Source organism: Dermacentor silvarum, chromosome 6, assembly GCF_013339745.2.
Source record: "Dermacentor silvarum isolate Dsil-2018 chromosome 6, BIME_Dsil_1.4, whole genome shotgun sequence".
NCBI classification, from domain to species: domain Eukaryota; kingdom Metazoa; phylum Arthropoda; class Arachnida; order Ixodida; family Ixodidae; genus Dermacentor; species Dermacentor silvarum.
The window spans coordinates 129,971,879-129,987,783 of record NC_051159.1 but is presented as its reverse complement, the minus strand read 5'-3'; the positions used below and the strand labels follow the sequence as shown (position 1 = coordinate 129,987,783).

The 15,905-nt window shown below is 48.5% G+C and overlaps 1 protein-coding gene across 1 annotated transcript; it reads right to left on the bottom strand.

Moving 5' to 3' along the window:
• Positions 1-496: 496 nt before the first annotated feature.
• Positions 497-14,076, bottom strand: LOC119456884 (uncharacterized). The gene is made up of 7 exons (XM_049669119.1): positions 13,960-14,076; positions 10,847-11,196; positions 7,163-7,427; positions 5,567-5,840; positions 4,260-4,432; positions 1,485-1,650; positions 497-819 (listed from the first exon to the last, which is right to left on the bottom strand). The coding sequence occupies exons 1-7, from the start codon at positions 14,074-14,076 to the stop codon at positions 497-499; spliced, it is 1,668 nt and encodes a 555-aa protein (XP_049525076.1).
• Between the last annotated feature and the right edge of the window lie 1,829 nt (positions 14,077-15,905).

The following is a 15,905-nucleotide window of genomic DNA, read 5'->3' as shown; positions in this document are numbered from 1 at the left end:
ATCTTACGTCAAACCTAAACGATCAGTTCTAAATTCGCAGTGAACGAAACTATTTATACACTTGAAATACCCTTTAATGAACACAATATAGCTGTGTGTCTTGCATCCACTTATTTAAGTAAGTGTGCTTCCGTCTGCTGTAATAGTGTAGACGCTGCGCAATAGCTAAAACGAGGTTGCAATATGCGGCCTAATTATAGCGTTTGAAAGAATATCGGCAGCTCAAACAGCACAACTTGAACGTAAGATATTGGTGTTACCGCCATATAAACAATATTTGGTGCTTTATATGCGGTACATATTCGTAATGATTTCTAGTTGATATCATCCGCGGTACGCACGATATATTCTGAAGAATGTGAATTTTCCTGCATAGTATCGTATGGGCACCTGGCGGGACTTTCCAGCACAGTCGAATTAGCAGCACAGCCGACTTAAGCGAAATCAGAGTAACGATGGACGTCGTTTATTTATCCGTTCAGATAAATACTGATAACTAGAAAAATTCGCTCTGTGTCTGTATAGGTTGCCCGGGCTCGGGAAACGCGCTTCCATTGGGCGTCACTCGCCTGGCGATGTATGCCTGGAGCGTGGTGGCATTGTTGAGCCAATCTGGGGCAGGCCCCACCCAGGGCAGGGCGTCCGCCTGGTCTGCCAGTTTGGCCGAGAGGGCATCGTTGCCGATATCCAGGGCTCCTACGCGCAACAGGCTGGACAGCTGGCTGTGCAAGAATACCAGCATGGTCTCGGCATCCAGGCCGGTCACCAGCGACGACCGTGTAGCCAGAGCGTAGAGCGCCAGCGCCGGCTCGTACTTCGCTACGAGAGCAAAGACAGGAATGCTGGCTGCCATCCAGACTTCACTCGGATAACCAAGTCGCATTTCTAGAGGCTTTAACAAACAGAGGTTGTAATAAGCAAACATCAAAGGCTGTAAAAAAAAAAGACGCATTAAGCTATAGAACCGAACACGCTCAAGGCGTGTTGGGTTGAGTATATATGACGAAGTCTATATATACATTACACGTGATGTCGCTTCGAAGGTGCTTGCTAAAACAAGCGTAAGAAATCCTAACCATTACCTTTTTCAGATGCAGATAGCGCGAACATTATATGCCCCGTAGAAACACATGTTCTCTTTTTTTTTTAACGCTGACGGATACCGCGTATAGCAGGTGCGCGCTGCCTGTGGGGCGTCCTGTCGTCAAGACGATAGCCAATGTGCCGGCCAATCATGAGGTGGTCACACATGTAAAAACGCTTTGCCGACGCGGCCCTTGGTCTGCGGACCTAGGCCTAATATATCTCTTTTTATAGTTCTACAAATAGGCGCGCGGTATACAAACGCCAGAGTTCACAGACCACACCACCGTGTGAAACCTCTTTGTGAAATCACAGACCAAAGGAGGACGTGGCTTAGCAAGGATAACGCGTTATAATCTCAGTCATTACTATAACATCAGGCTCGTCAGACGGGCGCCCACCTATCATCCGGACGCAGTGCTCGGCGGCGGTGCGGGCCGGCGCAACGTCATCGACATCAGTGAGCCGACAAAGCAGCTGCTTCTCAGGGCTGGCTGGGAGCAGGCGGGACGCCAGCAGAGATGTGCGCAGGCCCAGGTAATTGAGTAGCTCGTGCTCCTTCACTTGCTGAAACGTGTAAAAACAGTAAAATTCAGAGGTTTGCGTCATGATATGTTTTAAGCAGCTCTTCCCTCTCGCGTATAGGAGAGAGTGATAAGGTACGCACTCTAAATACTGTTTATACCATTTGAGATGTTATCTTTGTCCCGCAGCGATAATCTTCATCCTTCGTGCTTGCGTTCCGTCTTTTGAAAACTCTGCACTCACTATACTTTCCTGTCAAGAATGCAATGTCAAGCTGATAACGCGTATGCCGTTCGTGATCGGAAAGTACCGGGCGCGCAGCGTTAAAGAAAGTAAATGCAGGCAAGACAGATGACGATTATTACTGGGGGCAGAGATACGATATAAGGGTAAAGTGCAATCTGAGGTCTCTGTGTAGGTTCATGGCAGAAAGCGCAAAATGGAAATGCACAAGAGGTTTTTGTGTGTATGCATTATCAGGACAGAAAAGAGGCCTGCTTTGTGGTGGAGGCATCAAATGCACACCTTTTAAGGAAAGAAGTAAACATACATTTTCGCTCTTCACTTCCTCGTCCTAATCGCATCGCCAACGTAATTGTGGCAGCCATTTTCTTATTATTCTTCCTCGTAGAAGCTCCAAGCTGAATTCGCGGTTATTTTCGAATGTGCCGCAATTTCTTTATTGATATTAGGCGTGGGTGAAGAATATTCGAAGTTTCGACTACGAATAGAATATTAGACACCAACTATTCGTATTCGTATTCGAAAAATGATCTATTCGGTGTTTTCGAATATCGCAACTAGATCAAATATTTCGCTACAACTGACTGTTAAAGTGGACTGTTCTTTTGATAAACAAAGTGTCGCAAATGATCAGAAATAAAACAAAATTTTTTTATAGCAGTGCAGAAACAAAATAGGTAATCGAAGCTTTGTTTTCCGTTTCGCGGTGGAAGCCTATATGGCAACCTGTGATTTTTGCTTGTAGTATATATTTTAGTTTTTCTTGCAATCTAGTCATTTGGCAGTCTTATCTTTTACGCTACAACCAGTGATGTTTTCCTTGCGACGGGCCCTTTTACACGTGTCTACGGCGCAAAAGTCCTTCAGTAGCTTTCCCCCCATAAGTCTTGATCTTTTTTCAACAACTATTATTTTGCGTTTTCGGAAACCTAGTCATACAGGAGTCCTTCATTCTAAGAAGGCTCGATTACAACAAAGTTCTAAAGATGTTGAGAGGCTATATTCGTGCGGTTATTTTATTGACAATTAGTGATCTTGTGTTTAAAACTGATCCTCATTGTCCGTGATAGTTGGCTGTCTCACAGTCAACACAAGCGTGGCATCTAATTACACCGAAACAAATATCCCGACTCTAAATATATGCTTCTGCGCTTGACTATTCGATTAAATATTCCATAATTACTATCCGTATTCGATTCCTATACAAAAAAGTTTATATTCACCCACCTCTTATTGATATACATTTAACTAGCCTTGGCCAAGCGTCGCCAAACTTTATGACATCGTGGGAAGCTGGCGTAGAAATTTCAAGGTCCTTCTTTCTAGTCCTTCTTGCGATACGCGCAGCACCACTTTTAGTAAAGTGAACTTATACTTCTACGCCGGAGGTGCGCTCTAGAAGTCTAGTTTATTCTATATATTAAATGCGAAGCATTTCTTGGCGGACATTCGCCACTTTGATAGTATCTGCATATCTAGCTCCCTACGCCTTGGGGCTCTCATGGTCTTTTCGTTAACGTCGTATGTACCAAAATTGGCATAGTATGACAAGGGTCTATGACGAACATAAATGATAGGTAATGACATGAATGTCATGATATGCCTGTCATGTAGGTCATGAAACAGCCGCCTACGCCTTGGTGCTCTCATGGTCGTTTCGGTAACGTGGCATGTACCAAAATTGGCTGAGTATGACAAGAGTGTACGACGAACATAAATGATGGGTAATGCCATGAATGTCATGACATGCGTGTCATGTAGGTCATGAAATAGCCGCCTACGCCTTGGTGCTCTCATGGTCGTTTCGTTAACTTGGTAGGCTCCCCACACACTGCTTCGCATGGCATCGATACCCACAGGGCGTGGGATCTGCCGGCTTTTTATCTTTAGTGTACCTTCAAGTGTAGACAGAGCCTTCACATCAGATCACGCCCGACGGCAACTGCAAAGACCACCATTCGATTTCCCATTATGGTTACTTTGATAAATAAAAATCACAGGGTCTCTCATTTTATCCCTAAGAGGACTTGAAGGCCAAAGCCCAAGTGCCGATGTACTAAAGAAGGAGGCATGACGAACGTCCTACATGACATCCTACTGACGTCCTACTGCGTCCTACATGACGTAGAAATCCCCCTTCGCTTAGTCTACTTTGCTTAGTCATCCCCCCTTATTCGCTTACTCATCCTCTTAATCAACTTACTCAGCCTCATAATTCGCTTACTCATCCTCTTAATTCGCTTAGTCTACTATTCGTTTAACCGTCCCTCTTGATTCGCTTAGGCACCCCCTTAATTTGCTTAGTCCACCTAATCCTCTTAATTTGCTTACAAGTGCATTTTTTGGGGAGTCGTGAACGTCGCCACGAAAAGGTTCACGCGAAGGCTGCGCGTCGCTATAGAATGCACCTTGAGCAAGTCCGGCAGCGCCTCGACGTAGTTCGGAGCCCGGACAACGACTTCGCTGATGGCCTCGCGAGGCTCGAACGCCTCCTCGATCACCGTGCGCAGGTTCCAAGAGGCCCAGGCGCTCTGCGGCGGTGTCTTGGCGCTACGCTGGCGGCCGCCGTCCGGTTCCGCCTCTGCAGCGAAAGACCGCTATACATATTGTTACCGAGGAGTGATGTGACAAATGACAAAGAGAAGCTTCGGCCTCACATATTCAACCAGAGTCCTGGTTCCACCTTAAGTATCTGTGAACAGTGAGATCGAGAAGAGGGCCAAGAGCGATTTTTGCGGCAGTAACTGCGTTTTGCATGTTTACTCCATTGCCGAAGGTTCTCGTACTCCTCGATCGACAGACTGCACTCACTCTTCCGATGCTTTGCAAGCCTCTTCTGCTTGGGCACAAGTGAACCTCGACAGCCGGCGGCTGTCGGCTGTGTCCTACATCGCCCTAACTTGTTCCGCTCAAAGCCTCAATTTAAATGTTTCTACTTGACCCAGCGACATTTAAAAAAAGAAAAATGAGAAACAGGATCCAGACCAACGATCTCTGTACAAAGTTTCAATCCGACACCTTATTTCTTTTCCTCGTAGATTTTGGTTAAACGATTTGGAAGCACTCTGGCGCTACCCGAAGAGTACTGCGCCATTTCTCGATATTTAGTAATTAATAGTGGCTCCCAGGTTTTAGTCAAATTCATTTTGGGACATCCGTCAATATACATGAGAGTTTCACGCCGACACCTTTTGTTTCGTTTTCCCAGACCAAGCGTATTGAACCTTGAACGTCGGGAACTGAAAATGGCACGCTGACAAACCCTGCAAGCGGGTTTATGCGAACTTAGTATAGCAATAGATCAAAAACACCTTCAACTGCTGTCGCGCCACCAACCCTTTCTAATTGACAAGGCTTATTGCAATTTCTTGTTTGTGTGTTGAGGGGAGGGTGGCCAATAGTTTTGCCATACAGGATGTTAAGGGGCTCATTAGTACAAACCTTTCAGTCGGGCGAGACAACGCCCCTTCCCTGAACTATTGCGCTTCGCCACTTGCCGCCGCTGTCTCCCGCGCTCTTGCACAAGAAACTCAGACGGGGTGCGCAGTCCATAAGAGCACTAATAGAGACGCCCAAGGTAGGGGAGCTACATGCAAGGACGTCATAGCCCAGGGATGACAGTTGCTTCTGTTGATAAATTGTCCGCGGTGGCCCGAATCAGCTACCTTGTTCGTTTTGTCTAGAAAATGTGCTAGAAGGCCGAAGGAGTTCCTACCGGCCAGGCGCATCGTTATGTTCCAAGGTGGAGTGTCGTCACCCCTTCGGGCCGAGTCCAACAGCTTTTCTACTCGGTTCACGTCGACTGGCGGCGGCAGCTGTCCTCCCGCCGACACGAAAGCCGCGGCCGACGCCTGTGCCACGTCGCCCGGTGTCGCCGCGGGGCCGTCCATGAGCAGCCGGGGCTCGGCAAGAAACACGAGGCCGTCGGCACCCACTCCCATGCTCAGGAGCACCGGCTCGTTCGTGAAGTAGTACGCGTTGCCCAGAACCTGTGCATTCATAGGCGCGTTTAACCCACGCGTGCAGATGGCTGAGAACCGTCATCTGTTTCTTACCCACCCCCATACCTTTCCGTCGCATACCTGAATCAAGAGAAAGACCACTCCTATACACCGAGTGCTAATGGCCCCTTGTCTAGTGCGATTGGTTCTTTCGTCCACCGTAACGCTTAGGGTGTCTGTCAACGAAAATTACTCCGCCCTTTGGCAACCACTGCTCCGTTGGCAGTGGCGCTAAGTGAAGAGAGAGTCATAATTCGCTATCTCGCACGCATACGATTACCTTTCACTTAGCCAAGCGGAGAACCATGAAGGAGCGCCCTTACTGCCACCTCGCTGACCGAATATCTTTTCTGCAAACAGTCCTTTGCTTCAAGGACTCGCCGAAGACTGGGTGATTGAAGCGAGCTGAGAAGCTTGGATAACTGGTTATTTGACCATCAGTGACATATTACGTAGAAAGAGACTCGTTGGCTGGGGCAGCAGAGGGAAGGAGCGAGATGTCCCTCAATCAATGTGGGCTCTCGTCTCTACTAAATAGGTGGGAGGTTGAATATCCAGGAGTATTATGACTACAAGAGCCAGGGAACGTATGGAAGTTGACCAAGTTAGTAGGGATTCATGTTACTGAAAGGGGCGAGTGCAAACACTGACTCAAGAAGGAACCAAGAGGACCACAGTGTTGGCGTTTGTGTTGTCCTGTTCATTGCTTCTTGTGTCCGTTTTTCCGTGTTTGCACGCATGCCTTTCAGTAACATGAATAGTTTTGTAGGGAAGTTCAAGGTCCCGATCACGGTGTGATCATATATGTGACATTATGGTTCAAGTTTTCCGTAAGGCCGCTGATCTGCGCAGGCCAATTGAGTGCTCATGAGGGTTTCGATGGTATTTTAAGGGTGCAGGCTTCTTTCCCAAGCGTATCACCTCTGAAGAAAACTTAGCACCTGGCCGTGGTGTGCTTGTGCCTATTTCGAACGAGCCAATGGGTGCCCGGAGGCGGTGGGAATCGAATCCACGACTTCCCGCAACTGTGCTAGGTGCTCGACCACAAGGCCACGGCTGCAGTTGAGCGCCCGCCGTGATGTGGTATAACATCACGACCACATATTCAGCGCCACCGAACAGCATGCAACAAAATATATAGGCCCCATCGCTTGTCCTGTCTCTTCGTGCTTTCTGTCCTTTATTAGCAATATTAATATGTAAAATGTGCGAGCTTGACGAACTGCTATAAACAGGAACGCTTTGCTCGTGTTGCGTCACGATCTACAGGTTATCAGATGAGCATCTAAAAAGCACAACTGCGTCGGCACCTTGGACACGTCCTCGGCGTTCGCCGTATCTCGACGGGGCTGTGGCCATGGGGCGACACCAGCGCTGTCGAGCAGCTTAGAGCGGAACTGGACTCCGTCTTCGGGTCGTGGCTTGAGACATTTGCGGTAGAGACGCTTCAGCGCCGCTGGTAGCGACCGGCTTCCTGTTCTGCGTGCCAAGATCTTGTGCAGGGCGCGAGACAGTGCGGCCTGATGCGCGTGGTCCACTGTGCGTCGGTAGCTCCGTGCGTCCAAAGCCTCCGCTCTGCGTGCGTTGATCAATGAATCAATCAGTCAATAAAATCAATATATATATATATATATATATATATATATATATATTGTGAGACGTCGGCCGATGCGATGCCTTTATTTCCGAGCAGCCGCCCGAGTCAGAGACGAAGCACCGCACGAGACAAAAGATGATATGAGTCGTATGTACAAATGACGACGACGATATGCACAAATAGCGCTCACACTAACTCCCCCCCCCCCCCCCCCTTCAGGAAAGCGGTCAGGAAGACCGCAAGCTAGAAAGGGTAGGTACGGCGAATGTAGGGTTTCAGGCGAGATACGTGAACGATTTCCGTAGTGCGGCGGCGGCGGTCAGTAGCTGAGCTGACAGGAGTGACGCGGTAGTGAACGGCCGAAGTTCTTTGCAAAACGGTGTAGGGGCCGAGATATCTGCGGAGAAATTTTTCACAGAGGCCCGGTGCGCTAACAGGTGTCCGCAAAAGAACTTCGTCGCCTGGGCGGAACGAAGCAACGCGACACGTCGCATCATAGCGAATTTTCATTTTGTCCTGAATGGTAGCGGTGTTGGCGTGGGCAATTTCACGGCAGCGAGCGATGTGAGCAGCAAATTCTTCAGGAAGAGACGCGGATGGAGCAGCAGGTGCTGAAAGGAGTGTAGTGTCCAAGACGAAAGACGGCGCACGACCGTACACAAGGAAGAAGGGACTGTAATTGGTTGTACGTTGGACGGCAGTATTGTACGCAAACGTCACGAAAGGTAGGATGGTGTCCCAGTTGGTGTGATCGGGTCGAACATACATTGACATCATGTCGGACAAAGTTCGATAAAAACGCTCGGTAAGGCCATTTGTTTGCGGATGGGACGCTGATGTGGTCTTATGGGTGGTGTCAGAGGCCTGGAGGACTTCACGAAGAACATGCGAAAGAAACGTCTTCCCACGGTCACTCAGGAGCACATGAGGTGCGCCGTGGCGCAAAACGATACCGTGCACGAAAAACTCGGCGACTTCTGAGGCAGTACCAGAGCGAAGAGCAGCTGTCTCAGCGTACCGCGTTAGATGATCCACTGCGGTAACGATCCAGCGGTGACCAGCGGGCGTGAGTGGGAGGGGTTCGTACAAGTCTATGCCCACAATTTCGAAGGGGGTGGACGGGCATGGTAGAGGCTGCAGAGGACCGGCTGGAAGGGATGTCGAGCGTTTTCTGTGTTGGCATGACGCACAGGAGCTAACTGGACGTGGCTGAGACGTGTGGCTAGATGGTGACGTGCAGACCGAAGGTGAAGCATGGGCGTTTGGAGACAGCGGGCAGCGTGACAAAGCGTCGGCATCTTGATGTTGTTTGCCGGACCTATACGTGACAGTAAAGTCATATTCCTGCAAGCGCAGTACCCAACGGCCGAGGCGTCCAGACAAGTCTTTCAGGGACGACAACCAACAGAGAGCAGGATGGTCGGTCACAATTGTGAAATGGCGGCCGTAGAGATAGGGTCGAAATTTTTGTATTGACCACACGATGGCGAGGCATTCCTGTTCTGTAATTGTGTAGTTGCACTCAGCAGGAGAAAGAGTACGACTTGCATAAGCCACGACTTGCTCTTCAGACTTCTGATTCCGCTGCAGCAGGACAGCGCCAATTCGATGTCCACTGACATCAGTGTGTAGAATAGTAGGGGCGGTTGCATCGAAATGACGGAGCACGGGCCCTGACGTGAGGTCGTTTGAGGGTCTGGAAGGCGGCTTCACAGTCGTCCGACCACACAAAGGACGCGCTCGAAGTCAGAAGTTTGTGTAGAGGAGCGGCGATGTTGGCGAAGTCACGGACAAAGCGGCGGAAGTAGGACGCGAGTCCTAGAAAGCTGCGGAGTTCTTTAAGTGCGGTTGATGGCGGAAATTGCAGTACTGCAGCGATTTTATCGGGATCTGGCTAGATGCCATGCTTACTGACGGCGTGGCCCAATACTTTAATGCTTCGGCTTGCAAAGCGGCACTTTTTAGTATTGAGTTGGAGACCAGCCTTTGCTAGACACGTCAGAACTTGGTCTAGACGTTGTAGGTGCTGGGAGAAACTCGAGGAAAAGATGACAATGTCGTCCAAGTAACAAAGGCATGTCTTCCATTTTAAGCCACGGAGTACTGTATCTATCATACGTTCAAACGTAGCTGGCGCATTGCACAGTCCAAAAGGCATCACGTTAAACCCGAAAAGGCCATCAGGTGTAGCAAACGCAGTCTTTTCTTTATCTTGCTCATGCATTGGAATCTGCCAATATCCGGAGCGCAAGTCGAGGCTCGAGAAATACTCGGCACCTTGTAAGGTATTCAAAGCATCGTCAATACGAGGCATTGGATAAACATCCTTGCGGGTAATTTTGTTTAGCGCCCTATAATCGATGCAAAAGCGCACAGAACCATCCTTTTTTTTTTAACAAGCACAACAGGAGAAGACCAAGGGCTTGCTGAAGGCTTTATAATGTTGCGTGTCAGGATTCGTTCACTTTTTCTTCTATAACGTTTCGCTCCGAAGGTGACAAACGGTACGGGCGACGGCGAATGATGCGAGCGACCGTGTTGATGCCCTTCAGTATGTGGCCAACGCGATCAGCTTCCGCCATGTGACTCTGCGCGCGGCGGCAGAGAGCGAGGACGTCCTCAATGTAGGACGTATAGTACTCGTCCTGCTCTTTTATGCGCGTTGCCAGCTTCTGTTTCGCGACTTCGGAGCGTCCAGAGGACATGCCGAATATCTGGCGAAATTGCTGGGTGAATGATGGCCAGTTCGAAAAGTCACTTTCGTGGTTAAAAAACCATGTCTTCGCAACTTCGGTTAAGTAAAAAGCGACATACCGCAATTTGTGCGTGTTGTCCCAATGATTGGCGTCGCTGGCTCTGTTGTAGTGATCGAGCTAATCTTCGACGTCGTCGCCGCGGAGGCCGGCAAAGACGGGAGGATCTCGGTGTGTGGTGTTCACCGTCCAGGTAGGCCCAGCTGGCTGAGCAGAGGTGGTATAGCAGCACTGGTGGACGGGTTGGTTTCTGCCATCACCGTGGTAGGCGAGAGCAAACGACGACCGGATCGGAGCTCCAGGGGAGTCGGGAAAGTAAGAGGACGTGGGAATCGAAGCACTCTCCACCACTTGTGAGACGTCGGCCGATGCGATGCCTTTATTTCCGAGCAGCCGCCCGAGTAAGAGACGAAGCACCGCACGAGACAAAAGATGATGAGTCGTATGTACAAATGACGACGACGATATGCACAAAATGCGCTAACAATATATATATATATATATATATATATATATATATATATATATATATATATATATATATACATACACACCTCTACCCCCTGAGTGGCTTCCCCTTCTCACACATACACTTTTTTCTACTTTGGCACTCCTACCGCTAACACATTAATAGCGGTGCATACCGGCCGGCTCCTCCCCTGATCCAGTTGTTGCAGACGTGGCCGTACAGATCGCTGCACGGGTTGGCCGTCGTGTCCAGGCTGACGTTGTCGGCGGCCACCGCGCACGCCTCGGTACGGCAGGTGGCGTGGCGCTCGCCGTGGCGACGGGCCTTCGGGAAGACATAGTGCGCCGACTCCGTGGTGTCCGTGGTCTCGGGGGAGCGGCGATGGCTCCCCCACTCGCTGCTCATTCTCGTCAGCACGAGCACACTGGCCATTAGCAGGGCGAGCAAGACGACCAGCGTGCCGACCACCACGGCCGGGCGGCCGCACTCGGCCTCATCGCCGGCAGTACGAACTTCACCGGTGCTCTGCGCGTGTATCGCGGAGATATAGTCGCCTTTCGAACATATAAAAAGCATTGTTTTCTACTGCACGCAAGTACGGACCGCAAAATGCGTTGTGGACGCGTGCGCAGTACCCCAGCCGCTCGATCAAAACGCACCTTGTGCGTTTTCATTGAGCGGCCATGGCAGCTAGTATACCAGGTATTTCTGCTAAGACATTAGGCAATTTTAAAACTCGCCCTGTGGCAGATCCTCGAGTCCTTGAGCTGGTCCACTCGAAAAGGGGGACATTACTTGCAAGTTAAATCGAAATACGTAATCTACTAATTAACAAACCTTAGTTATGTTCTATTTGCCTTACGGCACACATTGCAATTTACAAAAGGACACCAATTTCGAGATATGCACCATCAAACTTGCTGTAATAATGCACTTTGGTTCCACTTACCTTTTTAACAAAACGCAGTTTTATGCATTGAAGCACATAAATAACTGGACCGCCAATGTACTCCATCGCAAAGTTGAAGAACTGATATCTAGATATTTACCCGCTGCGGTGGCTCAGTCAGCTGAAGCGTCGCGCTGCTGAGCACGAGATCACGGGATTGAATCCCGGCCGCGGCGGCCGCATTTCGATATAGGCGAAATGCAAAAACGCCCGGGTGCTTGAGTTCTGGTGCACGTTAAAGAACCCCAGGTGGTCAAAATTAATTCGGAGCCCTCCACTATGGCGTGCCTCATAATCAGAACTAGTTTTGGCACGTAAAACTCCAGAAAAAAGAAGAATATATCTATATATTTGTGTCATCCTGATAATTCGTTACAAATGAATCCGTCTTGCGAACTCCCCTGCTTCAATTTGTAAATTGCAATATTTGCTGTACGTTAATTAGTAAAAAACTTAATGAGTTAATTGTTGCTGGTTAGTTGATTGCGTATTTATATTTATCGTGCAAAGAATGTCCGCCTGTCTGAGCAATTCAGCTCATGGATTAAACATGTGCTATCTGCCACAGGTGATACCGGAAAATTGGTTAAAGTCTTGTCAGAAACGTCCTGCATACTCACTGTGGTTCTGACTCCAGACCTGCATTTCTTTGCAGCATTCTTGTGTGACCTACACTGTTCCCACATTTCATTAGAGTTTTATCGTCTTCTTGTCTCTGTGGTTTTACGTGCCAAAACCAGTTCTGGTTATGAGGCACGCCGTAGTGGAGGGCTCCGGATTAATTTTGACCACCTGGGGTTCTTTAACGTGCACTTCTTTAACGTGTCGGTGCACGGCTTAGTACAGCGTAATGACATGGAGTGAGTACAATACACAGAAAAAGTGACACTTGGCTGACTAACAATACCAGATGTGATCAGTCCCGCAGTCATATACCGGGGGCGCGAGGTATTTGAGCACACGGCTTTGAATCACCATAAGCATTAACGTCCTCGTTCTGTCTGTCTATGGTCGAATAGAACTTAATCTGTAGTAAAGCCCCTCCCACGCCCTCAAAACCGCCAGCCATTGTTCTATACGCGAGGCTGAAAATAGTTCGCAAAACTTTCCCTGTTAGCTAAGTAAGGTGGTAACCACAAAAATAAAATTATAAGCACGTAGTTTTATACGTTTTCACTCGTCTATTATAGTGAAACGTACATGTACGACAAGTAGAGTCGTATCAAGCACGACGCCATTTTGTGAAAGCCTGCTATTGTGAAAGCACCGCCTAACACCAACACGCCAGATCTGCTCCGAGTGTATAGACTTTATCAAAGCCGAATTCAGCCAATAATTGAAGCTGAATATGGTTTCGATAAACAGTCGTATAGAAAAACAACAAAAGAAACACTGAAACATGTTTAGAACGGGTATACCGAATCTTGTCTGAAATACCGATGCTATTCCTGAAGTCGTCATTACGTCCTCAAGTGCCTCGGGCACCCGGTATGTATGCCCGTGACTGAAGTTTCAGTCGGCAAGCAAACAATGCATTTCAGGCGAAATTGTATCCCAGTCATTTTACAGCGTAAACTGAAGCGCCGATGCCGGATTATGCCACGGTAAAACGCATTGTAAGCACGTTCCGTGTGGTTATTATTTGTTGTGGCTGCTGCTATTTGGGGTAACGCTACGATCGACATGAATGACAAATCCAAGTTCCAGCAGTTTTGGAGAACAATGAATGCATGTGCGTTGTTGTTGTCCGCTACATTTAGCCGCATGCACCTAAGGATGACTGACAAATAATCTATAGGTGAAAAAAAAATAGTTGCATGCAGTCCCCTCTTTTATAAGTGAAGGACATTTCTCTGATGACTCTATATAATGAACTGACACGAGTGGTTGGCGCCGGCATTTTGCCGCAATATATCTACAGTTCACTACAACAGCCCTCGCATGAACTAACTTCTCATCGACACCACTGGTATGCGAGACTTATATGTTTTGATATATGTGTATTACTTCTCTGCGTAAGACTCTTCTCAACGTTCTTCCTTCGACAAGGAAAAGAATGTTGATACTTCCCGTTCATCCTCGTTACAGAGGCAGCTGACTGCTACAGGCAATGAGGCCGCGCGCGCGTCCAACCGCTCTGCATGCTGCAGCTACCTCGTTAACTCAAACCAGCTTCGTGTCGTGCAACATTGAGTTGGATCTGCGTGTTTTTCATTTTTGGAAGCTGTAACTCGTTGAAAGTTGCAGATGAACAGATTGCTTCATTTCAACCCTGAAACGTCGGGGGAAAAGCACAAGCGCATTTATCCAATTACGCGGATTGTGTTTAGGAAACGTACCCATTGACGTTCGCTTGCGTTGTCGTCGTAGTCGGCCGCCGTGGCTGCGGCCGTGTCTGATGCTGCCTCCGTCTGCGGGCTTACTGCGCTGCGGTACGTGGAAAGCAACTGCTGCATGGTTGAAGACCGGTGGGATTAAACGAACGCGATCGTCATTAACCTACGCACCACTGTTCGTCAACGGCGTGAGGCAGGAGCGTCGAACGAGCAGCCACGAGCTTCGTATTCTTCTTCGTCGTCGTCTTCTTGCACCGTACACAAACTTCAAGTTGCTGTTATTGAGAAACAACAGCAACGACAAGAGCTTTACGTTGACTCCCCCGGTTGTCCTTTCGAGTGGTGCTACCGAACTGTGTTTTAGCCACAGGAACGCTTGCGAAGCCCTCTGCAATCTTCTGTTCGAGACAAAAAGGATTCAATGCTAAACTTTTTCACTTCATTTCTCTTTTGTAATTCAAATTCTATATTATATAATGTGTAGATACAGTGGAGTTCATATCTATGTCACGTAAATTTTTATCTTCGCAAGTTCTAATTGCCAGTGTTGATTGAAATTATGCTCCTCAAAATTAGTACTATTTTTGTACCTTTGCACAGCTCCATAGACGATCCCCCAAAGTAGGTTGCGCCAGGATACTAAACAATAACGACGACAATGACAATGAAGGCTACTACTACAGACACAGAGAAGGCTGGTGAGTTCTTGATGTAAACGATATAAACTACACTACACTACACTACACTGAGCCGAGCGTCCTAGTCGGCGCAAACTCGACGGCACACAACACTTGGCTCGGCCCGCCGTGGTTGCTCAGTGGCTATGGTGTTGGGCTGCTGAGCACGAGGTCGCGGGATCGAATCCCGGCCACGGCGGCTGCATTTCGATGGAGGCGAAATGCGAAAACACCCGTGTATTTAGATTTAGGTGCACGTTAAAGAACCCCAGGTGGTCCAAATTTCCGGAGTCCCCCACTACGGCGTGCCTCATAATCAGAACTGGTTTTGGCACGTAAAACACCATAATTTAATTTAATTTAACACTTGGCTCGCCATCCTCTTCGTCTACTTCCATGGCGAACGGAACGGGCGGAAAACCGCCACGCATATGGAGCCAAAGCGTACTGATGCGGTGGGTATCTAAAGTGCACGATTGTGTGCTTTGGCTTCCGGCAAATATTATTTCCTTAATTGTTTCTAATTATTCCTGACACTTAATTAGATCTTTACTGTAATAAACCTGTGCTCTGATGTCATATCTATCACCAGCCAAAAGTAGAACCATCGATATCTATCTGTTTTTATTTTTCTGATTTTTTTTTTAAATTTTGTCCCACCTCTGTGACAAACCAGAAGTCGGTCCCTAACCGGAAGTTGCTGCACAAGAAACAGAGTGTGTGCTCGTGCCACTAAAATAAAATGTCGCATATATCAAGAAAAAATGGCAGTCTCCCCGGAAAATCTACGGGCGCGGTGGTCGGCCACGCTGCTCAGCTCAGAACTCCAAGACCAACTTTGGGCCGTCCAGCGAGCCATGGATGCCGTGCGGGAGCAACAGCTCCCAGTGGCCATCTAGGCGGCCCCAGGCCCGGGCCTCCCAATCGCCGGATTTAAAATAAAGTTATGTCACTCACTCAGTTTCACCCGAAAGGTGAAGCATCAATTGCGATAGCAAATTAGTAGAGAGCTATACTAGAGTGTGCTAGAATGGGGGAGTTGGTCCAGCGGACGCCTTAGCAAGCGCCGAGGGTGAAGCCATAGCCTCCTCTATCATCATCATCATCATCATCATCATCAGCCTATATTTATGTCCACTGCAGGACGAAGGCCTCTCCCTGCGATCTCCAATTACCCCTGTCTTGCGCTAGCGTATTCCAACTTGCGCCTGCGAATTTCCTGACCTCATCATCCCACCTGACTTTCTGCCGTCCTCGACTGCGCTTCCCTTC

What these genes read in the sequence shown, in the direction of transcription:
- LOC119456884 (XM_049669119.1), bottom strand. Translation starts at nt 14,076, where the DNA reads ATGCAGCAGTTGCTTTCCACGTACCGCAGCGCAGTAAGCCCGCAGACG. An exon ending in ACGCCGAGGACGTGTCCAAG is followed by an intron (nt 5,841 to 7,162) that starts GTGCCGACGCAG and finishes ATGAATGCACAG; the next exon opens with GTTCTGGGCAACGCGTACTA. An exon ending in CATAACGATGCGCCTGGCCG is followed by an intron (nt 4,433 to 5,566) that starts GTAGGAACTCCT and finishes CTTTCGCTGCAG; the next exon opens with AGGCGGAACCGGACGGCGGC.